The sequence below is a fragment of the Marmota monax genome, unplaced genomic scaffold, assembly GCF_021218885.2.
Source record: "Marmota monax isolate L192 unplaced genomic scaffold, Marmota_monax_Labrador192_F-V1.1 WCK01_AAM20220418_F8-fsc00188, whole genome shotgun sequence".
In the NCBI taxonomy this organism is placed as follows: domain Eukaryota; kingdom Metazoa; phylum Chordata; class Mammalia; order Rodentia; family Sciuridae; genus Marmota; species Marmota monax.
Window position 1 is genome coordinate 3,536,172 of NW_026692655.1, and position 27,271 is coordinate 3,563,442.

The window sequence follows — 27,271 nt, forward strand, 5'->3', positions numbered from 1 at the left end:
GGTAACCTGGCCTACGCTGGACTTCCAGAATAAATTTGAAAAGGTTCCCTCCTTTCAATTCTACAGAATTGTTTGAGAAGTATTGGTGTTAGTTTTTTCTTTAAAAGTTTGGTAAAATTTAGCAGCCAAGTTGCCCAGTCCCGGGCTTTTCTTTGTTCGAAAATTTTATTACTGTTTCAATCTCATTGCATTTTATTAGTTTATTCATGTTTGTATGTCCCTTTGGTTCAATTTGGATAGGTTATATATGTCTAGAAATCTGTCTTTTCCTTCTAAATTTTCAATATATTAGCATATAGTTTTTCATGATAATCCCTAATGATTCCTTGTACCTTTGAAGTATTGATTGTAATGCATCCTTTTTCATCTCTTATTTATATTTTCTCCCTTTTTCTTGGTTTGTCTAGATGAAGGTTTGTCAATTCTGTTTATCTTTTCAAAAAACCAACTATTTGTTTCATTGATTATTTTTGTGTTTTTTTAGTCTCTATTTCTGTCCTGATCTGTTATTTAGATTAAGTTGGGGTTTGGTTTGTTCTTCCATTCCCAAGTCCCTAATAAGCATTAGGTTGCTTATTTGAAACCTTTCATTTTTAAATGTTGACACTCAATACTATGAACTCCCCTCTTAGGACTGCTGCATCCCACAAGTTTCAGTATATTGTGTGACCATTTTCATTTGGTTTGTAGAAATTTAAGTCTTCCTTCTGACTTCCCCAATGGCCCACTGTTCACTCAAAGTATGTTGTTCAGTCTCCATGCATCTGTATAATTTCTAAAATGCCTTTTGTTGTTAACTTCTAGTTTTATTCTATATTATTTAAAAAAATAAAAGACATGACTTCATTTTTTAAAAAATTTGTGATGATTGCCTTATGACCTCATGTAAAGGTCATTCTAGAGGAAGTTCCACGTGCTGATGAAAAGATGATACGCATGTGTATTCTGTAGCTGTTGGATGGAGCGTTCTGGAAATGTCCATAAAGTCCATTTGATCTATAGCATAGTTTAATTCTTTTGTTTCTTTGTTAATTTTTTTTATCTGGATGATCTGTCCACTGGTGAAAGTGGGGCATTGAAATCCCCCATTATTATTCTACTGAAGCCTCTCTCTCTTTTTAAGTCTAATACTCTTTGTTTTATAAAACTGGCACATGTAGATTATAAATATTATATATTGTTGAATTGATTCCTCAATCACTATATAATGACCTTCTTTGTCTCTTTTTATAATTTTTGTCTGAAATTTTATTTTAAATTCCATTTCATTTGATATAACTGCTGCTCATTTTAGACTTCCATTTTCTTGGAATATCATTGACCTTCCTTTCACTTTCAGTCTGTGTCTTGTGAAGAGAATTTCTTGTAGGCAGCTTATTGTTGTGTCCTGTTTTTGATTTTTGTTTTTTAATCCAATCAGCTAGTCTATGTCTTTTAGTTGAAGAATTTAGCCCATTTACAATTGAGGTTATTAAGTACAGGTAAGGACTTTTTCCTGCCCTTTTGCTGATTTTATTCTAGTTGTTTTGAATATTCTTTGTTCTTTCCTTCCTCTCCAGTTCATCTTTATGGATTGATGGTTTATTGTATAGATAATGTTTATCCATTTCCATTTCTCTTCTGTGTATCCACTCTTATAGTGGGACTTATTCCTGCACAGGCTTTTGTGATGTGTTCTTTCTTCCACTCTGGGATGTAGGACTTCCTAACATGTCTTTTGTCAGGCTTTTCTGGTGGTCATGAAGCTGACCATGCTCTGCTCTCAGGACTGAGTGTGAACATCACAGAGGGGTGCTCCAGTTCCTTCCACAACCTCTCCCCATGCAGCATCTGTGCCCACAACATTGACTGGTAGGAGGACAAATGCTTCAGATCCCTTGCTATTGCTGGTGCCACCAGTGCCAGAGGCTCTTGCTGGTTACAGAGCTAGCATCAACAATGCCTAAGGAGACTTCTATCACTGGATAGGGGCCATCATTCCCACGGTGAGCACCACCCACAGACTTCTATGTTCACCACACCTACCTCAATTACTAGATCGCCTCCACTTATCCATTACCTACAGAGACAGTGAGTCTATTTGTCTCCAATATGGTATATATTGTGCTCAAATTCACTAATCACAGCCAAAGAAGCCACAGGGAGATTACAGTCCAGTGCCAAGATAGACTCAAGACCAACATTACATAATAAATTGACATTCCACATCACATGTTTAAGAGAAAGCTGCTTATTAAGACTACTATAAAAGTAGTTGAGATATCTGCCTGATCTACCAGATGTGCAAATATCAATATAGAGCATAAGATATATGGGGAAAAAAAGTAATATGAAACTCTAAGAGAACATAACTCTCAAGCACAGATTCCAAAAAACTGAAGTGGATTAAATGTTCCATAGAGAATTTACAAGAATTATTTTAGAAAAGCCCAATGACAGCCAAGAAAATATAGATAAACAGTTAACAAAATTAGGAAGAAAATTCTAAACATGATGAAAAATTCACCAAAAAACATTGGAAATGAAGGAATCAATGTCAAATAAAAATACAACTGAAAACCTCACAACAGGGTAGATCAAGCAGAAGATAAAAGATCTAAACTTAAATACAGGTCTTTGGAAATATCCCATCCAGACACCATTAACTCCAACCCCTTAAATGAAGAGAACACTCAAGACTTTAAGATACCATTAAGTGAATAAATATCTAAATCTGTGGAAAATCTATTTAATGAAATAATAATGGAAAACTTCCCCAATGTGGAGAAAGATATGGACATTCATGTACAGAAGGTTTTTATAGAACCCAAAATAGACATGGCCAGAAAAGATTTTCACCATGTCATATTAACAGCCAACTGTCAAAAGACAAGACAGGCATTTTAGAATCTATAGAGAAAAGCACCAAGTCACATTTCAGGACATTCCCTTACTCAGCAGATTTCTTAGCAGAAACTTTGTAGGCTAGGAGGAAATGGAATGATGTATTCCAAGTCCTGAAAGAAAATAACTGCCAACCAAGATTACTATACCCAACAAGGCTATCTCTCCTTCAGCAACGAAGGAGAAATAAAAACCTTCTAAGATAAGCAAAAACAGGGAATTCATGACCAGCAACACAGCCTTAAAAATTTGAACAGGAATGCCTTTAGGCACAGCAGGCTTTTCCCACTCACCAGGTCTCCCTCTCGCCTTCCATGACTGAACACCTGGCCTCTTCTCTGGCAGTTCTTTCCAAAGACATTTGAGTTGAAGGCTCCTAATTCTGATATAGGTTGTCCCTTTTCACTGTATAGATGGGGAGACTGAGGTGCCAGGTACACAAGGGGCTGCTGACAGCTGAAGAGCTTCCTGGTTATCCTAAAAGTTCATTTCCCCACACCAGAGATTCTCAATCTTCTATCCTTAGAATGCTTCCTTCCTAGCTCTACAAAAATCCAAGTTGAGGCTAGACTGCTGTTTTGAAGGACACTTCTGTCTTTAGGCTTCTCATCCCCTAATTTCCATTTCAGGCTCCCAGTAGCTAGAGACCACCTACACCTTCCCCTGCTTTTTGTTCGGGCTGTGTGCTAAACACACCTTTTATGGACCATTTAGCTGATTTGTGCCTTAGTCCTTTGTAAGAAAATAGGCAAACAAGTAAAACTTGTCTTTTGGAATTCTTTGGAGAATTACATACACGCTATAATGGCCCATAATTAGGGCTTAGTCAATGGTGGATACCATTTTTTAATATTATGAAGACCACAACTCTAGGAAGTTGGTACTTGTATAATTCTTATTTTACAAAAGAGAAAAACAATGCTTAATAAAAAGTAGTTTGTCCAAAATTATTCAACTTGGAAGTGCTTCAGACATGGATTGTAGACCAGGGGTGCCCTCCAAAGTCCCGGTACTTGCTTCTACCCAATCTTGCCTGTATTCCCATAGCATTGGGCATGTTGAGTATTAAATAGGAACTTAGCATTTTTCCCTTAAGTCTTTTTTTTTTTGCCTTTTATGCACACTTGCCAGCAACTCATGCAAATGAAAGACATTTGATTGCAATGCCATGTAGGGTTCTTATTTTAACTTCCTATTTTCTTCTGGGTTAAGTCTAGTTGCAGTAGGTGCTCAGGAAAATGTCCAAGGATTACATGGAGGGCAGACAATCCAACCTGAGCTCTCCCACCCCCGTGACACACTTGCTGCAAAAATGAATTTTTATAAGGCCATAACATGTTAAGTAGCTGGCTTCCTCCTCTCTCTGGCCCATCAATCAATGAAAGGGATAAATGTCAATTGATATAATATGGAATGGTCCCTGGGCGAGTGTCAGACATATTGGAGATTAAGTCGCAGCTGTTTCCTAGTTCCTTTCCCATTTCTTGGGTTCCCCTTCTGTGAAATTGGAAACAGGACTAGAAGTTAGATAATTTCAACTCTGATAGAAATAAACACTAGCACATAATTGGCATTCAGTACATACTTATTGAACAAATGTTATCAGCATTTTATATATAGTTGGGGAATTATGGTTCAGAGAGTAGCCATGGCCACGGCACTATTCCAGCACATTCTGTCTCCAAAATCATTAATCATTCACTCCACTCCTGAACTCTGTTTTTTCCATGACTGTCTTTTTTTTGTGTGTGTGTGAAACAGATAATAAAAATAATTTTATTTGTGTTTTGAATGTGTCATACATAATGAAATGTGGCTTATACTGCCCAATATTCTGAAATTATAAATGTCAAATAAAAATTCAGAACACAAAGTATTCCCAGTTCCATCTAGATATCTAGATGGAATAAGCACTCCTTCTCTCTCTCTCTCTCTCTCTCTCTCTCTCTCTCTCTCTCTCTCTCATTATAACTAAAAACCTTGGACAGAATACATAAAGCAATTATGCATCAATTGTGAAGAGGAAATAGTAACAGGTGGATTGAGGAGGAAAGTTATAACTAGAAAAAATGAACACTCTGGTGGTGAATTTTCTGATTTTTTTTCCTTCCGTTATCTCCCAGCTTAAACTCAAGGGAAGCCCAAATTCTAGGACTATGCAGTGGATGAAGACAGAAAAACTTCAAGAAACACTTTCTCCTTTCAGACAGAAGACCTAGAATAAGAATCCCTGTGGGACAAAGAGTATGAGGAGAATCCACATTTTCTGTTCCTTTGATTTCTCTCCAATCTGTGTCCCCAAGGCAAGTCCCAGTCACAAAGCTGCATTTTGGTGGATCATTGCCTGTGAGGGTCACCCAGAAACCTACAAATCCTTCTCTCTGAATAGAGGAACTGAGAAAGTGGGCTTTGGCAGGAGTGGGGGTCTGAAGAGGATGAGAAATCGGGAACTAGCCACATAATTCATGGGGCCTTCAGCAAAATGAAAATGCAGTGTCCATTTGTCAAAAATCAAGAATTTCAGGATGGTGGAAGCAGAGCATTAAACCAAGTTGGGTCCCATGAGGCTACACAGTTTTTTATGGCCATGAAGCTGGCCCTGGAAAGAGACTCTGCTATTTCATCCCTATTTTCTCTCCATGTTTAACTCTAGAGGCAGACCCAGTCACAGCAAGGGCACAAACATGTAGGAGGGCCAAGGCCCTGGCATTCCAGCCAGGGGACAAGTAAAAAGAGGCCGTGGGAGCTGGTGAGTGTACAGGAAAACACAGGAAGGAACTGGAGAAAGAGGTCCTCTAAAGCTGCGAATGAAGCCCTGGGCTCCTCCCTGAGCTGTACCTATGTGGAACTGATGTGAAGCATCGAGAGAAGGTTTAAGAACTGAATCACTATGTAGGCTACCATCTACAGGCTGGTCCTTGGGTGGCACAGAGGCAGGGTGGGGTCAGACACCACCTCAAGAGCTTTGAAAACTAATCTGATATTAGTACCATAGCCCAGAGAAAGTGGGTCAGTCCTTCTGATTGGAAACTAACCAGGTTGACTGTTTGATAAAACTCAAAATCAACATTCTCAAGAGGATTTCAATGGGTTCCAGAGTTTCATAAAATAATATTCAAAATGTATAGGATGAACTCAAAAACTACTCAACATAAAAATAAGCACAAAAATCTCAACAACGCCTCAAGGAAAAGACAAAAGATGCCAACCCTAAGATAACTTAAATGTTGGAAATATCAGACAAAGATTATAAAGCTATGTTCCACAAAGTGAAGGATAAGACTATTAAAGCAAATGGACAGGTATAAGGTCTCATCAAAGAAGTAGAAGCAATAGAAAAGAACCAACAGGAATGATCAAATCTGAACAACACAGAGAAAAAGGGGGTTTTTGTTGTTTTTTTTTAAGAGAGTCTCAGAAACCTATGAATATATATCAAATGGTATAATGATCAAATAAATGAAATCTCAGAAGAAGAAAAGAAAGAGATTGGTGCAGAAAAAAAATTTGAAAAAATAATGAAAACCTCTCAAATTTGGTAAAAGACACACATTTAAAGATTCAAGAAATTAAGGGAGTACCAAACTGGACAAATCCAGAGAAAGCTATACCAGCTACAATATATCTGCTGAAAATCAAAGATAAAAAAGAATTATGTAGCAACCAGAAAAAAATATATTACACAGGGAAACAATGACTCAAGCAACTACAGTCTTCTCACCTGAAACTATTGAGGGCAAAAGGCAGGAAAACTTTATTTTCATATATATGAAAAAAGGCCTAGAATTATATATTGTGAAAAAGAATCCTTCAGGAATAAAAGCAACATAAAAACAATCTCAAACAACAGAAAGAGAAAGAAAATTGATTGCTAATAGACCTGCTCTAAAAGAAATGCTAATTGGAATTCTTCATGGCACAGGAAAACTTGGAATTTCAGTAATAAAGAGCAATAGAAATGGTAAATATCTGGAAAGACATCCCATGTTCATGTTTTCTTCTGATACATTTAAGCACTGTATATGACTATTGAAAGCAAACATGATAACATTGTCCAATGGTGTTTTAGTGTATTTAGATGTAATATACATGGCAATACAACATGGAGGATAGTAAAGAAATGTATATCATTGTAAGATTTCTACCGTTTATAAGCAGTAATAAAATATTAAAGAAAAATTACAGATTTCAAACTATATTACAGAGCAATAGTAACAAAAACAGCAAGGTACTGGTACCAAAACAGGCGGGTGGACCAATGGTACAGAATAGAGGACACAGAGACTAATCCACAAAGTTACAACTATCTTATATTTGATAAAGGGGCTAAAAGCATGCAATGGAGGAAGGATAGCATCTTCAACAAATGGTGTTGGGAAAACTGGAAATCCATATGCAACAAAATGAAACTGAATCCCCTCCTCTCGCCATGCACAAAAGTTAACTCAAAATGGATCAAGGAGCTTGATATCAAATCAGAGACTCTGCGTCTGATAGAAGAAAAAGTTGGCTCCAATCAACATATTGTGGGGTCGGGCTCCAAATTCCTTAATAGGACACCCATAGCACAAGAGTTAATAACAAGAATCAACAAATGGGACTTACTTAAACTAAAAAGTTTTTTTCTCAGCAAGAGAAACAATAAGAGAGGTAAATAGGGAGCCTACATCATGGGAACAAATGTTTACTCCTCACACTTCAGATAGAGCCCTAATATCCAGATTATACAAAGAACTCAAAAAATTAGACAATAAGTTAACAAATAACCCAATCAACAAATGGGCCAAGGACCTGAACAGACACTTCTCAGAGGACGACATACAATCAATCAACAAGTACATGAAAAAATGCTCACCATCTCTAGCAGTCAGAGAAATGCAAACCAAAACCACCCTAAGATACCATCTCACTCCAGTAAGATTGGCAGCCATTCTGAAGTCAAACAACAAGTGCTGGTGAGGATGTGGGGAAAAGGGTACTCTTCTACATTGCTGGTGGGACTGCAAATTGGTGCGGCCAATCTGGAAAGCAGTATGGAGATTCCTGGGAAAGCTGGGAATGGAACCACCATTTGACCCAGCTATTGCCCTTCTCGGTCTATTCCCTGAAGACCTTAAAAGAGCGTACTACAGGGATACTGCCACATCGATGTTTATAGCAGCACAATTCACAATAGCTAGACTGTGGAACCAACCCAGATGCCCTTCAATAGATGAATGGATAAAAAAATGTGGCATTTATACACCATGGAGCACTAAAAAATGACAAAATCATGGAATTTGCAGGGAAATGGATGGCACTAGAGCAGATCATGCTAATTGAAGCTAGCCAATCCCTAAAAAACAAATGCCAAATGTCTTCTTTGATATAATGAGAGCAACTCAGAACAGAACAGGGAGGAAGAGCAGGAGGAAAAGATTAACATTAAACAGAGACATGAGGTGGGAGGGAAAGGGAGAGAAAAGGGATATTGCATGGAAATGGAAGGAGACCCTCATTGTTATACAAAATTACATATAAGAGGTTGTGAGGGGAATGGGAAAATAAACAAGGAGAGAAATGAATTACAGTAGATGGGGTAGAGAGAGAAGATGGGAGGGGAGGGGAGGGGGGATAGTAGAGGATAGAAAAGGTAGCAGGATACAACAGTTACTAATATGGCATTATGTAAAAACGTGGATGTGTAACCAATGTGATTCTGCAATCTGTATTTGGGGTAAAAATGGGAGTTCAAAACCCACTTGAATCTAATGTATGAAAGATGATATGTCAAGAGCTTTGTAATGTTTTGAACAACCAATAAAAAAAAGGAAAAAAAAAGAAAAATTACATATTTGTGTTATAATTGCTGGAACAACTACTAAAAGCATTTTGGAAAGAGATATAGTCAAAAAGTCAGTAGATAAATTAACGTGGAATATTAAAAATTACTCAAGTAACCCAAAAGAAGGTAAGAAAGAAAAAATAGAAGAAAAATAAAAGAAAGGGTGAAAGAAAAAACACACAGTAAAATACAAACTTAAATTCAACCATAATTACCCTAATTGAAAATGATCCAACCATATTGATAAAAGATAAAGATGATCAAAGTAAATTAAAAAACAAGAACTATATTCAGTCTCTAAAAATTCCACTTTAAATACAAAAAAAAGGACTGGACTTATAAGAAAAGAAACCTATAGACCAATATTCCTTATGAATACAGATATAAAGTTCCTCAATAAAATACTAGTAAACCAGGAAGGAAAGGTAAAATACTGAGGAATGATATTGACCAAATTATATTGTTATATTGTATGCATGTACAAATAGGTAACAACAAATCCCACCATTATGTCAACCATAATGCACCAATAAAACTATGTAAAATAAAATAAAATACTAGTAAACTATATGGAGCAGCACACTAAAAGTATTATGTACCATGACCAAGTGAAATGTATCCCAGGAATGTAAGGGCAGTTCAATATATTAAATTAATTAAAGTAATATGTCATAGTAATAGAATGAAGAGGAGAAAAGCCATGATCACCTGAATGGATGCAAGAAAGAACTTGAAAGAAAATCAGCATTGTTTCAGAATAAAAACACTCATCAAACAAGGAATAGAAGGGACGTCCTCAACCCCATAAAAAGCATCCAAGAGAAACCTACAGTTAACATCATATTGGATAACAAACTAAGTGTTCCACCTAAGATCAGGAATAAGAAGGGGATGTTTGCTGTCATCACTTCTATATAGCATTGTACTAGAAACTCTAGCCCAGGCAATTAGACAAGAAAAAAAACATCCAAATTCACACACACGCAAACACACACAACTATTGTGTACTAAACAAGTTGCATTATACAAAAATCATACAAAAGTCAGTTGTATTTTTGCCCCTTAAATACTATGAACAATCTGAAAAGGAAATTAAAAAGACAAAACCACTTACAATAGCATTAAAAAAAAGTGCTTAGGGACATAATTTAATTTAGGAGATGGAAAGATTTTTATATGCTAAAAACAATAAAATTTGTCTTTAGAAATTAAAGGAGACCTAAATAAATGGGAAGACATCCCATGTTCATCACTGCAAGACTTAATGCTGCTAAGATGGCATAAAGACTCAATAAAATTCCCGCTAAAATTCCAACTGCCTTTTTGGCAGCAATGTACTTTAAAGTTGGAGGAATTTCAAAATTACTATAAAATCTAAACCAATCAAAATTGTGTGATTTTTTAGTATAAGGACAGATATATTCCATTCCTATAATGGAATAGAGTCAAGAATCCAGAAATAAACTCATATGATCCATGATTTTTAAAAAGATTACCAAAACTCTTCTATGAGGAAAGAATGTTACTTTCAATAAATTGTGATGAGACAACTGGATAACCATATATAAAGAACAAAGTCACCACATACCTTATGAAAATTATAAGCAGTAAAATTATAAAACTCTTAGAAGAAAACATTAGGGTAGGTTTTCATGATCTTGGATTTGGCAATGTAATCTTGGGTATGACACCAAAAGCAAAAGCAAGAAAAAAAAAGATAAATCAGACTTCATCAAAATTAAAAACTTTTTTGCGTTAAAGATACTATTTTAAAAAGTGAAAAGATAACCCACAGAATAAGAAAAATATTTGCAACCATTTATATGATAAGGATCTACAATTCAGAATATATTAAAGAACTCTTAAAAACTCAGTGGCAAAAAGACAATTCAAAACATCATATGGAACTCCATAAATAGGTACAAATTTGTTTTCCTATATGTCACAAATGAATTTAAATTTAACAAGATAGCCCAACTAAAAATGGGCAAAGGACCTGAATAGACATTTCTTCAAAGAATATAAAGAAATAGCCAGGAAGCACATGAAAAGATATTCAATGTCATTAGTCATTAGGGAAATGCAAAGCAAAACCACAATGAGCTACTGCTTCGTACCTTCTAGAATGTACAAAAAAATAAAATAAACAAACAAAAAACTCCAAATTAAATCAATACAACAAGAAAAATAAGAAGTGTTAGCAAAGATATGGGGAAACTGGAACCCTTAATGTTTGTTGGTGGAATCAAAGTAAATGGTGCAGCCACTGTTGAAAATGGCTCCTTAAAATGTTGAACAGAATTGCCATATGACCCAGCTTTCTCACTCTGGGTGTTTACCCAAAAGAACTGAAAACAGTTGCTCAGACAAAAATATACGCATGAATTCTCCTAGGACTATTGCTTACAATAGCTAGAAAATGGAATAAACCTCAAAGTCCATCAAAACAAATGGATAAACAAAATGCTTTAGATGCATACAATGGAAAATTATTAACCCATATAAAGGTCTTAATTGCTGACACCAACACTAACAGGTATGAACCTTGAAAACATTGCTAAGTGGGAAACTGTGGGGAGTCACATTGAGGTACACCGCCTTCCAGTCCTGATGCACCATTGGGATCTGAAAGATCACTGTATTCTGGACTCGGTCTTTTCCCCTGCTCGAATAGCAAGGCCAGTCTTCTGAGTAGGCATACCCCTGGGGTTGAGTTACACTCACCTATTCCTTTGTGATCCTACCCCTTTGCCCTGTTTGGGATAGAATGTTCCATGGAAGCTCCCTTTGTATGTCCACTTCTCTTGCTCTGCTTTTGGGTGGGGTCATCCTAGATGTCAGTCAACCTGCTGACAGCAGACATCATGAAGCTAGACTCAACCCCCTGAAACCTGACCCCTTGCCTCATTGAATGGCTTCTCCCCAATAAAAGGGTTCAGTAAGTGAGCTCTCTGGGGTCAGAGGAGCCATCACAGAACCCAAAGAAAAAGGTATCTCTGTCTCTTGTGTGATTATTTCATGCAGGCAAGTTCACCTGGAGTGACCCTGAGTGTTTTAGTTATGGAATGCGACAGGGAACCTACCCACAAAAGGAAACATACTCTATGATTCTATTTACATGAAATATCTGAACCAAGCAAAGGCACAGGGATAGAAAGCCGGCTTGCATCAGAAGAATGGAGAGAGTGAGTGCATAATGGGTCTCTTTTTTTTTTTTTTTCAGGTGACCAAAATGTTCTGGAATTAGTGGTTATGATTGTATAATATTGTGAAAGCTATCAGACTGCTTGCATTAAAATGATGAAATTTATGTTATGTAAGTTATCTCAATAAAAAAAATTAAAAGGATGGAAAAAATATACAGCACATACACACTAATCAAAAGAAAGTTGAGGCATTCAAAACCACTAGTTTAAAAACAAAGCATCTGTTATCAGTACAGCTTGTTATAGACACAACAGTGAATCAGTATAGGAAATTCAGAAACTGACCCATACACATGTACCAATCAACTTCATATAGAATGCAAAGCAACTCAAGACAGAGTCTCTTCAACAAATGATACAGAAACAAGGGGCAGCCTGTTTTAAAAAATAAACTTCGACCTATTAACAACTTGAAAATTAACTCAAGAGCAGATCATACATCTAACTATACAATGAAAACTATAAAACATTTAGAAGAATATATCTATGAGCTTGGGTTAGGAAAAATATTTTTAGAGACAACACCCAAGATCCATAAAAGCAAATTTTTTATATATTTGACCTTATCAAAATTAAAAACTTTTGTTCCATAAAAGAGACTGAAAGGACAAGCTGCAGACTAGAAATGATATTTTAAAATTACATAATCAATTAAGGATTTGTGTTTGGAATGCCTAGAGAACTCTTAATAATAAGTAAACAACAGCTCAGTATAAAAATTTTTTACAAAAGATTTGAACAGATACTTCACCAAAAAAGGTATACAGATGCCAAATAAACACACAAAATGATGCTCAGAATCACTAGTCAATAGTAAATGCAAATTAAATCTTAATCAGATACCACTACACAACTATCAGAATGGCAGAAATAAAAAATATAGCAGGGCTGGGAATAGTGGTAGTGTGTGTGTGTGCATGAGGCCCTGTGTTCAATCCCTAGCCCTGAAAAAAAAAAATACTGACAATACACACAAGTGCTAGCACAGATACAGAACAACTAGAAAGCTCCTCTACTGTGTTGGAAATGAAAAATGGAACAGCCATTCTAACAACAGTTGGGCAACTTCTCAAGTTAGAGATATATTAATATGTGACCTAGAAAACCTACTCCTGGAGAAATAAAAACTTATATTCACACAAAAGCTTATCAGAGCATTATTCACAATTGCCATAAACTAGAAAAAACGGAAACACTCCTCAACTGGTAAGTAGATAAAAGGTGGTACTGCCCACACAGTGGCTGCTCTGCACTGACAGCCAGGAGTATGGATGGATATGTGTGTCACCATGGATGGGACATTAGGCTGGGTGGAAGAAACCAGTCTCAAGGGGTTACATACTGCATGATCCCATTTATATGACATTCTGCGAAAGGTAAAATAATCGAGGCAGAGAATGGAAGGTGGTATCAGAGTTAGTGGCATGGGGTGGGAGTTGATAAAAAGGGACAGTAAAGGGAGTTTTGTGTGTGACAGAATTGTTCTGTGTTCTGATGTCAGACATCTATGACTATGCATTTTTGAAAACTTGCTGGAATCTTGTACCTCTCAAGAGTGAATTTTGCTGTATGCAAATGAAAAAGTAAATTAAAAAATATGTGAACAGCACTACCCTTCCTCAGATGTGGAAGTAGAGACTATATAATAAGTCACTATAAATATACAGTTCTTTTCAGGAAACTCCTTTAAATTTAATCAAATCCTTTAAATTGTTTGTCACTATTAGTCTTGATTTTTGAAAGATTAGGAAACTTCTGTTGATAGGAAGAGAAATGTTTAGTAGACTTACTGAGACAAAAATAATACTTGTCACCTAACTGCCTGAGTGTTGTAATTTGATTTTTTTTCTGCTGGTCACAAGTCACCCAGATGAGGCCAGAGGTTATGCTCTCCCATGTGTATTTTCTATCAGGCCCCACATAATGGTCAACAGGGCACCAAAACCCAGAGCTCACAGAGCCAGGGAAAGATCACCCCATTCAAACCTTACCACACCGATGCTTTCAAACGAAAAAATGGCTGTTCCAAAGAAGAGAGGGTAGGTCTTCCAACTCGCCACCAGTGGCAGCCGGCTGGGGTCTGGAATTTCCTGTAGGAGAGAAATGCAATGAGGTGGTTACGCTCAAGGCACATCTGAGCACTTTAAGAGAGAGAGGTACTCTGAGAGGAGACCTGAATTTTAAAACATTGAATGTCAGGAAGTTTAGAAAACTTCAAAAGGAATCAGGGCATGATCAAAACTGATTTTAATATTGCGCAACACAAGACAGCCAGAGGACAGAAACACAGAGGTGTCATTCAAGTCCTGAAGATTGTCAAAGGATCTCATGGAGTTTGGTTCATCAGAAACCTCCCAGAGAAAATCTGACACATCACAGATTAGTGCCAACCTAAAGTTCTCAAGAACACCTTTGAATAGACAGTGGTCAAAGGTGTTGGATATTACTGTTTCTATAGTTACAGAATATTCACAGGACCTCCAACTATTAGTTAAATATGAGCAATAAATTACAGGGTAGGAGAGTATTTAGAGTAAATGTTTTATATATCCTGTGACCCAAAATATGGAAATAACAGAACAATTTTCATAATTGGACAATTTTGGGGACTGGAAATGTGGTTCTGTGGTTAAGCACCTTTGAGTTTAATCCTTGGTACCAAAAACAAACAAACAAACAAAAATGAACAATCATGGGAATTGTCCAAAGGTAAATCAGAAGTGGTTATCTCATTAGAAAATTTAATTTTTTAGACTTTATCAATAACTCCTAAGGAATATGAGACTGATGTGTAGTCATTCTACAATATTTGAGTAATTTATTATTTTTACTAAATTCTATAGACAATATCATTTTTATTTTCTCTTACAGCTTCCCAGAAAAACCATCTGAAAATTACTGGGTCTGCCAAAGGATTTCTGGGACTTAAATTTCAATGTAGTGTTTTCAACTATAAAAAACAAATAGGATAGGAAGTAAGGAAATTGATGGGAAAAATCAATATCCATAATTCAACAAGTGTCAAAGACAGTCATTGACATCATAATAGATTTGCTTATTTTTTGGACACTTTTATAGCTCTGTGACTAAATATTAAACTTTTTCTCCAGTGTTCCCTAGGGAGTAATTTTAGGTGCCTGGAATTTTAGCCCAGAGGCTATAAAACTATGGTAGAAGCACCTGTTTTTCATCTGCCTTTTGCTACCCAATCATAGGAATGGTCTATAGTTTAACAATCAAGATGTTTTCCTTACAAAGCAAGTATAATTTTTTTTTTAAAGCCAGAAGTTGACATAAAAACAGTTGTTCGGAGAAACATGAATGAGAAGATTTGGGATAGCACAGAGTCATGGTTGTGGAAAAAATGTTACAACAAGGGGGGTCCCAGGTTGAAGAGTGAGAAACACACTTACCCCACCCCCGGGGTAGGCCCTAGATCTCCAGAGCTTAGTCTGTCATTGATACAAAGGCCCTAAATCACAGGCATTGGCACGTGGCACACACTAACCTGGGCAATGTACTGGGCAATGATAATCAAGCTGGCCAGCATGCTAATGTTGGCCAACATGGAGAAGATGGTCAGGATCCGGAGGTTCCTGATGAAGACCAGCAGCACCAGGACAGGCAGGAAGGAAAGCATGTAGAGTCGCGAATCCATGGTGGGCATCGGGATCACTGTCTCGTTGTTATAACAGTTGTTGGTTGTGCTGTTAACAGCTTCCACTACCTGAGGAAGGAATGGGGAAAAGAGGAGAAAATAAATCTTTGGACCACACCATTACTTCAGTGCTTTGACCACAATAAAACTCCCTCACAAAGATTTGGAGTGTCTCCATGAGTTGGGTTGAATTTAAAGCTTCTAATTCTAAATTCTCTGTATCATACTTCCTTCAAGGAGGCTATACAAGTAACTTAAAAATTTTTTAATAACAAATAACTGGATTTATAGAGGTATTTCTTGGCTCTTGGCAACCCAGCACCCATTCCTCCTGTTATCAACTTATTTGTGGTGAGTTCTCTCCTGCCGTTGAAGGCAGCCTTTGAGGACCATAAATCACAGTTGCATGGTAGAGCTAGGGGACTGGCCTTTGACTCAAGCTAGGGCGTTCAGATTCTCTCCCAGGAATCCAAAGCTAAATCTTAATCCAGTTATCTAAGAACAGAATGGGTAAAAATTAACTCTGATAGTGAATCCCTGTGGAGACTGCTTATTAGTTCTGCTATCTACTCTCTCCTAGCTGCTCTGATTTCTGTTCTTTTCTTAGATCTGTGTTTTAACCTTCTCTGTCATTTTGTAAATTAGCTAATATCCTTCCACTAAACTAATTTCTGCTGAAATTTCCCCAGAATCTCTTTTTGGCTTATAACCAAAAAGACTCATCACTTACTATTTTTTTAACTAACCCATAAACTTACTGTCTCCTAATTGGACCAATACTTACAATTGGACTAATATTGGAGACTGAACCCAGGGATACTCTACCATTGAGCTATATCCTCAGAACTTTTTTAAATTTTTTATTTTGAGATAGGGTCTCACTAAGTTGCTGAGGCGGTCTTGAAATTGTGATCCTTCTGCCTCAGCCTCCTGAATCACTGGGATTACAGGCGTGTGCCAACACACCCAGCCAACACTAGCATTTTGAATGTGAGAACTCTTCCTTGTGTGGATGAACTATTAATTGTAGAACATTTAACATTCCTGAACCCCACCTAATGAAAGCTATTATTATCCTCCAACCATTGTAACAAACAAGAAACACATCCCCCACAGTTTATGTGTGTAGTATATATACCTTCCTAGTAAAGTCAGGGATTAGAATTAGGTTTAGAATTAACATGACCTATGTGAAGCAAACAATACAATACAATTGTGCAAACAGTATAATTCACTGTGGAACCCTTAGAAATCAGAGTTAAACAAGAAAAAAAATTAAGATCAGTACTCACGGAGAGTCATGATAACACCTTGCAATACATTCCTCTATATGTTTTATAGGAAATCTCATAAATTATTTGTGTGATACACATCTTTTTATTTTATAAGATGTCAATCACAATAAACTCTTGGAGATTCTCATTGCACTGAGGTACACACTGTGGATTCATAAATGTGAATCATTAAATCTTGTTTGTTTGCTTTTAAAAAATGATTCCTCACTACAGTAGGAAAAACACCTGGAAGATTAACCTGGCATTTAAGGCCCTTTATTAACGGGTCAACCTTCAAGACTCTTCCTCTCCCATACTGACACTTTCTTTTAAAAACAATTTTACTGCTTCTTCTGAGCAAGTCCCCTATATCCTGCCTCTAGGTTTTTACTCATCCCTTCTCCCACCTTGGCTGTCCCCACTTGTGTTCCCTGCTGCCCTTGAATGCTCAGCTCTGATGCACCCCCATGGAGCTAGCCTTCCCTGATCCTATGATCCCTGCATACAGCTCACAATGAAGCTTCTTGACCTCAGGATATTGTTAGTAGTATGCTGACCTGGCACTAAAATATCATACTGACATTTGTTTTATATTTTAGAACACACCCCACTTTGCCTGTAAATTTGAGACAGTTCTTGCCTTCCTAATAAAGCAGCTGATTAATAAATGCAGATAATAAAAGTCTGCAGAAATCATATTGCTTTCTGAAAAGCCATCTGGAAATGTGTTTTAGGAGATTTCAAAACAACTCTTAGACTAAGTAATATATTTATTTTTTTTTTCGGTACTGGGGATTGAACCCAGGACCTTGTACATGTTAGGCAAGCATTCTACCACTGAGCTACATCCTCAGCCCTTTCTATTTTATTATAAGGCAGGGTGTCACTAAGTTGCTCAGGATGGCCTTGAACATGAGATCCCCCTTCCTTAGCATCCTGAGTAGCTGAGATTATAGGAGTGTGCCACCATGCTCAGTTCCACAACTATAATGAAATAAGCTAGATAATTAACTTTTATTATAGTGATGGAAAGGTTTATTTTGCCACACAGTTTTGGAGGTTCCAGTCCATAGTAAATTAGCCCCGTTGCTTGGGCCTATAGCAAGACAAATCACTGGAGCACATGGCAGAGAAACAATCATAGTGTTTACTCTGATAAGGTCAAGGGAAGAAATAAATGATGGAAATCATGTAAAAATTCCAGCAATGTATCTAATGCTTAATAAAAGCTAACTAAATGCTTACTGTTTTTTTTTCTCTCTTCTAACTTTTTCATATTTCTAAGTTTCTGGTGTTACTACAATAAATAAGAAAAAGAGCTCTAAAGAACAGGGTTTTTTTTTAAGTGCATTGATTAACTTATGTTACCTACACTATTTTGCTCCATTTGTTGCAAGATAACATCTGGGTTAGATCAGAAGGACTTCTTGGGAAAAATAACCATTAACCATAGATCAAGTAGCTAACAGTATATAAAGATGTCCCAAGCAAGATCAGGTACCCCACCAGACATGATCCAAATCAACTTGAGAAGCGTTTCAGTATGATTAAACTCCAAGGTAGAAGAATTGACAAATTCCAAGGGTTTTTCCAGCTCAGCATCTTAGAAACTAACCTTGAGGACAGGTCCAAGGTATGGGGCAAAGGGTATTGTGGCAAAGGTCATCACACAGAAATCTGCAGATTTGTGAACCGGGGGAGGTCAGGTTCTTGGATAATACCTAGATTCACTTCCTGTGTTGTATTGATAAGACACTAGGACTCAGAGGAACGCATTTGTTAAACAACTAGCAGAAAAGCCTCCTCTTCCACATCTCTCCTCTTCCACCTTCCCTAGAAGTTTGTACCTGTTTTAAATTCTCAGCCAGAAACACGATGTACACGCAGCAGAAGCCCAGCTGGGTGATAATGAGGAAGAAGCTCACTATATGCCTAGAAGAGAGGAGAGGAGACAGGGGCTTGTTATCATAAAACTTTGCAGTTCCATTTCTTGCCATTCTGTCCCCTGTCCCCAGGGGTTGGTGGTCCTATAACAGCACCCTCGGTCCTTCTACCACAATCAACAACGAGGCAGTAAAAAGTGATGTAACAATAGTTCTTTGTGAAAAGTGGTTTTCTAATACCCTCACACTCTCAGCACAGGGAGCAGTAAAATTCTTCCTGGTTAAGAGCCTCTCCACCCTGCCACCCTAGTCAGGCTCTGCGACATTCCTCACCCCACTGTTACTATTGATGTGGGACAACAGTAAACACAATGTTTTTTATTAGCTACCATTAACATTTAACATATTTTTTTCCTACCACGGGCCAGACTCAATGGAAGGTACCAAAGATGTGCAGAAAAACAACATAGGGTCCCTTCCTCGGGTGGTACATAGGCTAAAGGGTGCTATAGACACAAGGTAATATCATAATACAAGACTAAGGACCATGGTAAAAAGGACACTTTATCCAAACTATGGGCAGCCAGAAAACCTTCTTAGGAAAAAAACAATATATGAGCAAGAGTCCCTTAGGAAGGTGGAAAAAAGAGAGAGAGGGGGAAAAGAAGGAAAGAAGAAAGAGAACAGCAACCGGAAGTAGAGGGAGATGAGGAGGGAGAGGTAGAGCAGGAGGAAGACAGGAAATGAGGAGAGGGCATTTCAGTAGGCGGAGCAGGCAGGTTCACTAGCCTCCTTGTGCAAAGGGCCCTGGAGGGGCAGTATTTTTTTTTATGGGTGGAGAGACTGGGTAGGAAATTCTTTCATATGTGGAGGTGAAAGGAGGCAGCAGCCTGAACAAAGACATGTCCACTAGCATTAGAGAATTCGAGCATTTGAAAAGATACCAGGAAAGCAGAGCTTCTAGAACTTGGTGATCACCAACTTCTGGGGATGAGGGAGAAAATGACATTAGGGTGCTCTGCAGACTTTTGACTTGGATGGCAAAATGAATGCGGAAACTCAGAACAAGTTTTAGGATAAAGGGAAGAAACTTTTAATGACACATTCGGTATCTGAATTGTTGCGCTTGAGGTTCTGGAACTGTTCAGTTGTAGATAACGGATAAGACCTTAGGGAGGCAGACCCATGTCGGAAAGTTCACAGGGTGAGAAGAGGAAAAGGCACACGTCTGCAAAGAAAGATGAAGGAATAGATTTAGTCCCAAGTACCAGAGGACAAAGGGTGTCGACTCATGTGTGTCACTCCTGAGAGCTAAAAGGTGGACTTATAGAGAAGAGTTAGCTCAACAAGGATCCTTAGCGCCTTGGTCTTTTTCTCTCTCTTCATTTTATATCCTCTCCCTAAGAGACCTCTTCTGCCCCCAGCTTCATGGCTGATGACTTCAATTTTGTCTCTCCTGCATGAAGATCAGATCAGATCTGTACAGACCCATTGGACAGTTCTACCTGACTGTCTCTCAGGCATCTCAAACCCAGCTTGTCCAAAATAGAAGTCATCAGAAATCTCCCTTCTCTCTCAATCCCAGGAGGCGATTCATGATCAACTTTCTTCATCACCATTGCCACCAGCTTGGTGCAGCCACATTGCCACTCGTTGGGACTTTATCAACAGCCTCTTTGGGAGTCTGTCTACTCTTGTTCCCTTTGACCTGCCTTCCTCACAGAAGCCAGACGGTACTTAAAACAGTGCAAATATGACTACTTCCCTGGTTCAGTCCCTTTGCCTTTACAAAAAGAGCAAAACTGCAAAAGGGTCTGAAATGTGCAACTTGATTGAGCACCTTGCTCCTTCTTCTGTTTGACCTCCCTGATTCTCTCACCTCAAGCTACCTGGTCTTTTTGGACCTTAAAACTGCTGCCTACACCCTCCTGCTTCTGAGTTTTCACACCTGCTCTTCCTTCTTCCTGGAAGGTCGTCAGGCCTCTGCCTACTTCCCCTGAGAAATTCCTTATGTTTCAGGACTGCCTTCATCAGGACTCCATTCAACTGTTCCAGCCTAGGAAGCCCCCCACCTGATCCACACACACATCCTTATTTGTTAACTGCTAGCTAGTACTTCTTTCCATTATCATATTTATCCCAGTAGATAGGCTCTCTAGTCTCTGCCTTTTCCACTGGACTCTGAGTTCTGCAGGGAAAAGCCTTCTTATTTGCCTTGTTCCTCATGGTATTTCTTTCCAGGGTCCGTGAAGTAGGAACAACAGGATAATATGTAGCTTAATAAAAGAGCGAATAATATTAGACTTGCATAAAAAACGAATGAGTACCCTATCACTGGAGGTATGCAAGGAGTGAGATCTGGGATCTGATCAATGAACTCTTTCCCTGTGACATTCTGTCCCACATGAATCACCTTTCCAGGGAAGAAGGTACCCCTAAGAGCAGCATCTTCTCCTCCTATATCCTAAACTACAGAAGACCAAGCAAAAGCAAGATACCTCCCCCAGTGGGCGTGAGTTTGGAGCCAGGTGCTGGGGCTGGCTTCTAGTCCATGCATCACGGTATCCCCATAGTCCATAAAGGGCTTGTTGAGCCTGAGGAGAGAACACAAGCACGGTTGCAAGAGATGGTTTAACCTAAGATCACATACTCACCAATCAGGAGATGTGGAACAAGACAGAACTCATCAAAAGGGTAGAGAGAATACTGGGGTGGGGATCTAAGTCCTATACTTTGACACCTGGCAGTAATTCTGTGGTGGCTTGTTTTCCTTTCCTGTCAAATAAGGCTGTTACTATATAGCAAGCATAATAATAAAGACTTTGTGTGGGTACGGTAGTTTCCATGCCCATGTATTCCATTGGATCCTCATGACAATTCTCCAAGGCAAGGTTAGGCAAGGATTGTTTATATCCAGTTTGCAGGTGAGCCAACCACATAAACACAATGGCCTGAGATCATCTAACTGACTCTATGGCAGAATCTCATTCAGGTCCCTGCCCCTAAATGCTCCTCTTTTTTTTTTTTTTTTTTTGGCCACATTGGGAAAAAAAATTAAGAAGTAAACTCTTACTTCTTATGTGTAGGATGTTTCTGGGATGCTGTTTTTCTCACCTGTGACAGAAGTGCCGGGCACACCTGACCAAGATGTGCATACAGTGGCAGGCAATGAAGCCCATCACCAGTAAACTGAGCGGACCCATCTGGAGGAAGGGGCGACAAAGAGCAGAGCAAGAGAGAGAATTTATGAAGGACACTGTGAGCAGCAATTGGGGAGTTTAAGAACCACGAAGAACTTCCTAGCAAACTGGTTTGCAAGGCTTTTTAGCATTAACAGCCGTTCTTTCAAATACAGTCTCAAGTGGTCGCCCAATAAAGTTCATAAAGCCTTTCCACTGGGATATTGCAGGAAGTAGGGAAACCAGAATCATGACCACATGTCCCCTTGATGGCCTCTGAGGCATCTCCAAGGAGACCTAGACTCCACAGAGCACAGCTGAAAAACCAGTCCATAGTTCAACCTGTATGTTCTACAAGGGAGGAAACTGAGGCCCAGGGAGTGGACAAATGACTTGCCAAAGACACTAAAGTCTGTGGCAGTGCCAGAGCTCAGGCCTGAACTAGGCATCTGGATGATAAGTCTGTACCAAGCCACCTCCCAGAAGGCTGCTCACCTGAGGCTGTTGTTAATGGTGAGTGCCTCTCTCCTCCCATCCTACTACCTGGCCACGTGGTCCCACCCGTGGCTTTCTCTCTTACCAGGATGCCAGCATTCTTCACAGCCAGGGGTAGTCCCAGGATCCCTGTGCCCATGTTGCCTTTCAACACATGAACCAAGGTCTGGAACCCTCTAAAGGAGAGGAAGGAGATGTGAGGATGTGTATGGAGGGGAGGAAGCCAGCAGTCACTCCCTGACTGCATGCCAACTGACACCTGAGTTAAGCTGGGCTGGTGGCCTCTGGGCCGTCTCTCAGGTCATGGATCCTTGCCTGGCATGTCTGAGTCTCCTGTAAGGTAACCACCTACCTCAGTTTTTCCACAACTGTCTCAATTTTAGCAGCTCACGGTATGCCATTACAACACATGCTATAAGAGACACTATGAGAAGTACTTTATCTGTATTTATCTCATTTAATCATCTTGTGAAGACTATAAAATAGGTACTGCTATTATCTTTTTCTTTTTTTAATACTCATTTTTTAGTTTTCGGTGGACACAACATCTTTATTTTATTTTTATGTGGTGCTAAGGATCGAACCCAGCGCCCTGCGCATGCCAGGAGAGCGCATTACCGCTGGAGCCACATCCCCAGCCCTGCTATTATCTTTAGTTTGCAGAGGGGGAAACTGAGGCAGAGACTTTTAAAAAATGTCTTGTCCAAGGATATATTGAGGAGCTAGTGTTAAAACCCAAGACTACCTCAGAGTCCCTGTTCTTTACTCTCACTTTTGCTGAGCGGCCTCCCAGACAGAAGGTCAGACAGAGGGTAAAGAAGTGACAGCCTGAGAGCCATTTCCTCTCTGAGGAACTGAAGCCATAAACTAGTGGTAGAGAATGGACTGAACTCCAAGAAAAGAGAAAAAGGCAGGAAGGAAAAAGAAATCATGGTGACGTCTCAATAAATATGTCAAATGACTTGGGTCATTTGGGGATTGATCTCCGGAGAGTTTTTTTTTTTTTTTCTCTCTGCCCAGGGCATTAAGGCTGGAAAATGTCATGCCCCCAACTCCCCTAAAAACAAAAACAAAACAGCAAAAAACTCCCACTCTTTAAGACAGAGATCTAAAGGTCGGTCCAGAGGACAAGGTCTGAACCAGCAGGGAAAAAAATTCTAGGCAGGTGCCCTCTCTCCTGAAGAATCACGTAACAAACCTACTGCTACACCTCTTTACACTGGACCTGGTGAAATCAGGATGAGTACCGGGTTATATCGATAACCTTAGGAACCTTGGAAATTCCCCAGAAAAGCCTTCCAGCCAGGAGAAGCCCTTAAAAGCAGCAGAGGGATTCTGGAAGGAACCTGGTCTCTGGAATTGGACAAACCAGGGATTAAAACTTAAGGCCACCACTTAACCTGCTACATCATCTTAGCAACCTGTTCAACTTTGCTAAGCTTCTGCAAATGTTAGGAGTAATGGTATTTTGAAAGAAGTTCCCCAAACACCCCTGTCTCTACGTTAAACTCCTAAATCCTTTAGCTTCCCAAGAATCTGCCCTTGATTTGTCAAGGGTTAGTGAGAACAATTGGAGGAGAAAGGGGGTGGAGAGTCTCCACGTGCCTTTCCCTCTCCCTGTGGGTGTCCACATCGCTGACTGAGCACTATTCCCTGTGGCCCCCAGTGATGGGCTTGTTTTGCAACCGGGAAAGGGTCAACAGGTCACTTAGGAAATTTCTAACTAAAGGACTTAGGAAATCAGAATTTAGCTTTCAGCCATTCGGCCAACTTACAAACATGTTATAAAGCCCTATACTGGGAGCCCAAACTCGAGCCCTGGGTTCTATCCTTGACTCCTTTGATGACCTTGGACCACCATCATAGTCACAGAAGCTAGCAAGCTTTTAGGACCCTGCACTTGGGAGCTTTAGGCTCATGTCATCTGTGTGGCAGGTACAGACTATCATTTCACAGACGAGAGACGGGGCAGAGAAGTTCTGTCACTTGCTCAAGCTGGGAAGCAGCAAAGTGGGACTTCAAACCCAAGGGGCCAGCCCATAAGTGTCACGCTTACCCAGCCTGTTATATCTCTTCTCTCCGAGCCAAAAGGTCCCCTCTGGCTCTCACTTGCTTTATTCTTTTGATTCTTTTTCCCCATATTTTTATTGGTATATTATAATTATGCATAGTAGTGGGATTTGTGTTACACATTCAAACACGCACGCAATATAGCAATATAATTCGGTCAATATTGTTATCTAGTATTTCCCCTATGCTTCCCTTCCTGCCTCCTCCTGGTCCCCTTCCTCTGTCCTTTGATTCTTAAGTCGCTAAAACTGCCACCAGAGTTCAGGACACAGAGTCAGTTGGTTCCCCCAGGGCCCTTGATTGAGAAATATCCCTACTCTGCAGTGGTAACCCCAGGGCCTGAACATTTATCCTTAGGATCACTAATACCAAGCAACCCCCAGGACTGGCTCCAAAATAACTGAACCACGCCAGCGCCAGTCATAGTGTCCATTCCTGAGCTGCCCTGCAGGGTAGCTGTGGAGAGAGGCTTTTTCTCTCCATTATAGTAACTTCTTCCTCTCTGTTGCACACCCCCATCCTCCTCATTCATAGTTTCCAGGGACATCGTCCTTCAATTCAGACTGCCACCTGTTCACCCCAGCTTTGCATGTAAAAAACCTAGAATGAACTCTGATTGTCCATCCACTGCTCCCCCTAGGACCCCAATGGTGTCCAGACTTTTTTCTTAAAGCACAGGAGCCCTCCACCACCTACCCCTGCACTTCCCTAAGTGAACTGGCTAGACTGATTTGTTGTGGGGTCAGGTGTGAAAAGGGGGGGCTGGAACCCCGTAGCATGGCTTCCCTCTGTGTCAAGTTCTGAAAGCCTGTGAATATTGCCCCCCACCCTGTCTCCTCACCCCTAGGGAAGAAAGGAGCATCTGCCACCCATGTTGAGTTTGGTGTCCTCCCCGCAATTCCCAGTGGAAGAAGAGGCCAGGCTTACCACAGAAAGGAAGCAATGCTTAGTTCTCGGTGGGGCCATTATGGTTTTAAGCTCAGGTTTCACCTTCTCTCCTCCAAGAAGTTAGTGATCTTGTCTCCCTCATTAACCAAAAACTGACAGTAAAACCAGCCCCTATCCTAATGACTTAATGACTTACTTCATGGGTGGCCTGGGCTACCTGGGCCTTCATTCCCCATGAATATCCCTAAGGGCTTTTCTGACTCCACTCCTTCCCCTTTAAGCTCTCATCTGACAAAGCCTCTAACAGTCTTGGTTCTCCCATCTGCACAATGGGTTGAAGGTCAGACACACCCACCTCCAGGTTTTTAACCAATGTTCAAGCTTCCAGGCTGAACAGCAGAAATGGGGCTGACAGAAAACAGCACTCACGTTATGCCCTTGGTCTTGTCCAAATCCGTGGATTCTGAAGAGTTTACATCCAAGAAACCGGAGTCCTTGTTCTGCAGGTTCTTGGTACTTTGGGGAGATGACCTAAGGTCCAAATTGAGGGAAACAGCTCCCTGGAGGTCCCTGACATTCTTTGCCACAGCCATGACTGCTTCAGAAAGGGGGAGCTCAGGGTGATAAGGAGGTTTACGTTGGAAGGAATCAAATGGGAAGGTGTCTGGTGCAGGTGCAAGACCCTGCTCAGTGGCTGTGCCTTGGCGCGCTCTGCTGAGCTGGAGCAAGGCCCCGCCCACCTTCCCCAGAGACCGGTGCCTCCTCCTCCCGCCTGAAGAAGCCGGTGGAGGAGGAGCCACGCCCCCGAGGAGTAAGAAAGGAGGGATTGGAAAGGGAGTAGGGTCAGGATCGCTTGTTGGTGTTACCCCATAACTGTAATGGGAACAAGCACTACAGTGATTTCCAAAACCTGCGCTTAACTAGGTATTAAACACTTTACCAAGGGAGAGACACCCTTAGCTATTTTTTTCCCCATTTGATCCTGTAAATTGAATAACTGAGGCTTCTTGAAGTAAAGGAATCTGGCTGAGGTCACATGCCAGAAAGTTACAGAATGGAGACCAGAGCCCAATTTGTCAGGGTTTTAGCCAATTGCCTGTTTCTGCCTCCAAGAAAATACCTCCCATCCCTTTCTCTGCATCTCAGGGTAGGGTCTCCCCTTCTCCTAGGCTCCTCAGTCCGCTGCTAAGATATTCCATCTAGGAGCTCCCACTTCTTAAAATGGAAAGAAAAGGAACATTCGCTGGCTCACCCAACTGCTTCATTGCTTTTAAGAGGCTCCACGGAGAGGGCCAGATATTTTTTGGAATGAGGAAAAAAGGTAGAGATTATACAACTCCCAGTGGCCTTTTAGCAGTCAGTCTTGGGTCCCAGGAGAGGGTGTGATTTGCCCAAGGTCACACATAACCTTCAGGACAGAACTCTGCAGCTAAAGAGGGTCTTGCGAGTTTCTCTGGGATTCCCTTCTCTGTCATTATCTCTGCTCGGTGCAGATGAACCCACAAAATTATAGCATTTTACTCAAGCCAGACCACTCTCCCCCCATCATCTCATTCTCCAAACCAACATTTATTGAGGGCTTACTATGTGCCAAGAGCTTTATTTAAATATCTCACTGCTAACTGGTAGACCCAACATAGATTTCTCAGGGTCCCTCCCTTACATGGGACTCTTTTCAAGATCCCATATGCAATTTTGAAGTTGTATTTTTCCCCACCCCTTCCTGCCCCTCTCCCCAGCCCCAATAATATAAGCCTCAGGTTCCTCAAAACCTGACTATTTCTCTGGGTAGCATTGTTATTTTGTTTTCATTGATGTGGAAACTGAGGCTCAGAGAGGCAAAGAAGAGTGTGCCAAGGGTCACAGCTAGTACAGGGCAGAGTCTGAACTCCACAAGGTCCTTCTGTGTCT

The 27,271-nt window shown here is 39.9% G+C and overlaps 1 protein-coding gene across 2 annotated transcripts in view; it reads right to left on the reverse strand.

The window, feature by feature from the left end:
• Positions 1 to 26,080, reverse strand: part of Slc36a2 (solute carrier family 36 member 2) — a 35,071-nt gene extending 8,991 nt beyond the window's left edge. The window contains exons 1-7 of one of the 2 annotated variants that reach the window (XM_046446408.2): positions 25,790 to 26,080; positions 22,488 to 22,578; positions 21,843 to 21,931; positions 21,227 to 21,322; positions 18,693 to 18,777; positions 15,422 to 15,640; positions 13,905 to 14,003 (exon numbers count right to left, since the gene is read on the reverse strand). In XM_046446408.2, the coding sequence (XP_046302364.1) occupies positions 13,905 to 14,003; positions 15,422 to 15,640; positions 18,693 to 18,777; positions 21,227 to 21,322; positions 21,843 to 21,931; positions 22,488 to 22,578; positions 25,790 to 25,953 (843 nt within the window). In that variant the 5' untranslated portion in view covers positions 25,954 to 26,080. Of the gene's footprint in view, positions 1 to 13,904; positions 14,004 to 15,421; positions 15,641 to 18,692; positions 18,778 to 21,226; positions 21,323 to 21,842; positions 21,932 to 22,487; positions 22,579 to 25,399; positions 25,419 to 25,789 lie in introns of those variants that run through there. The other variant, XM_058579915.1, reaches the window with a different exon arrangement.
• Positions 26,081 to 27,271: the final 1,191 nt, after the last annotated feature.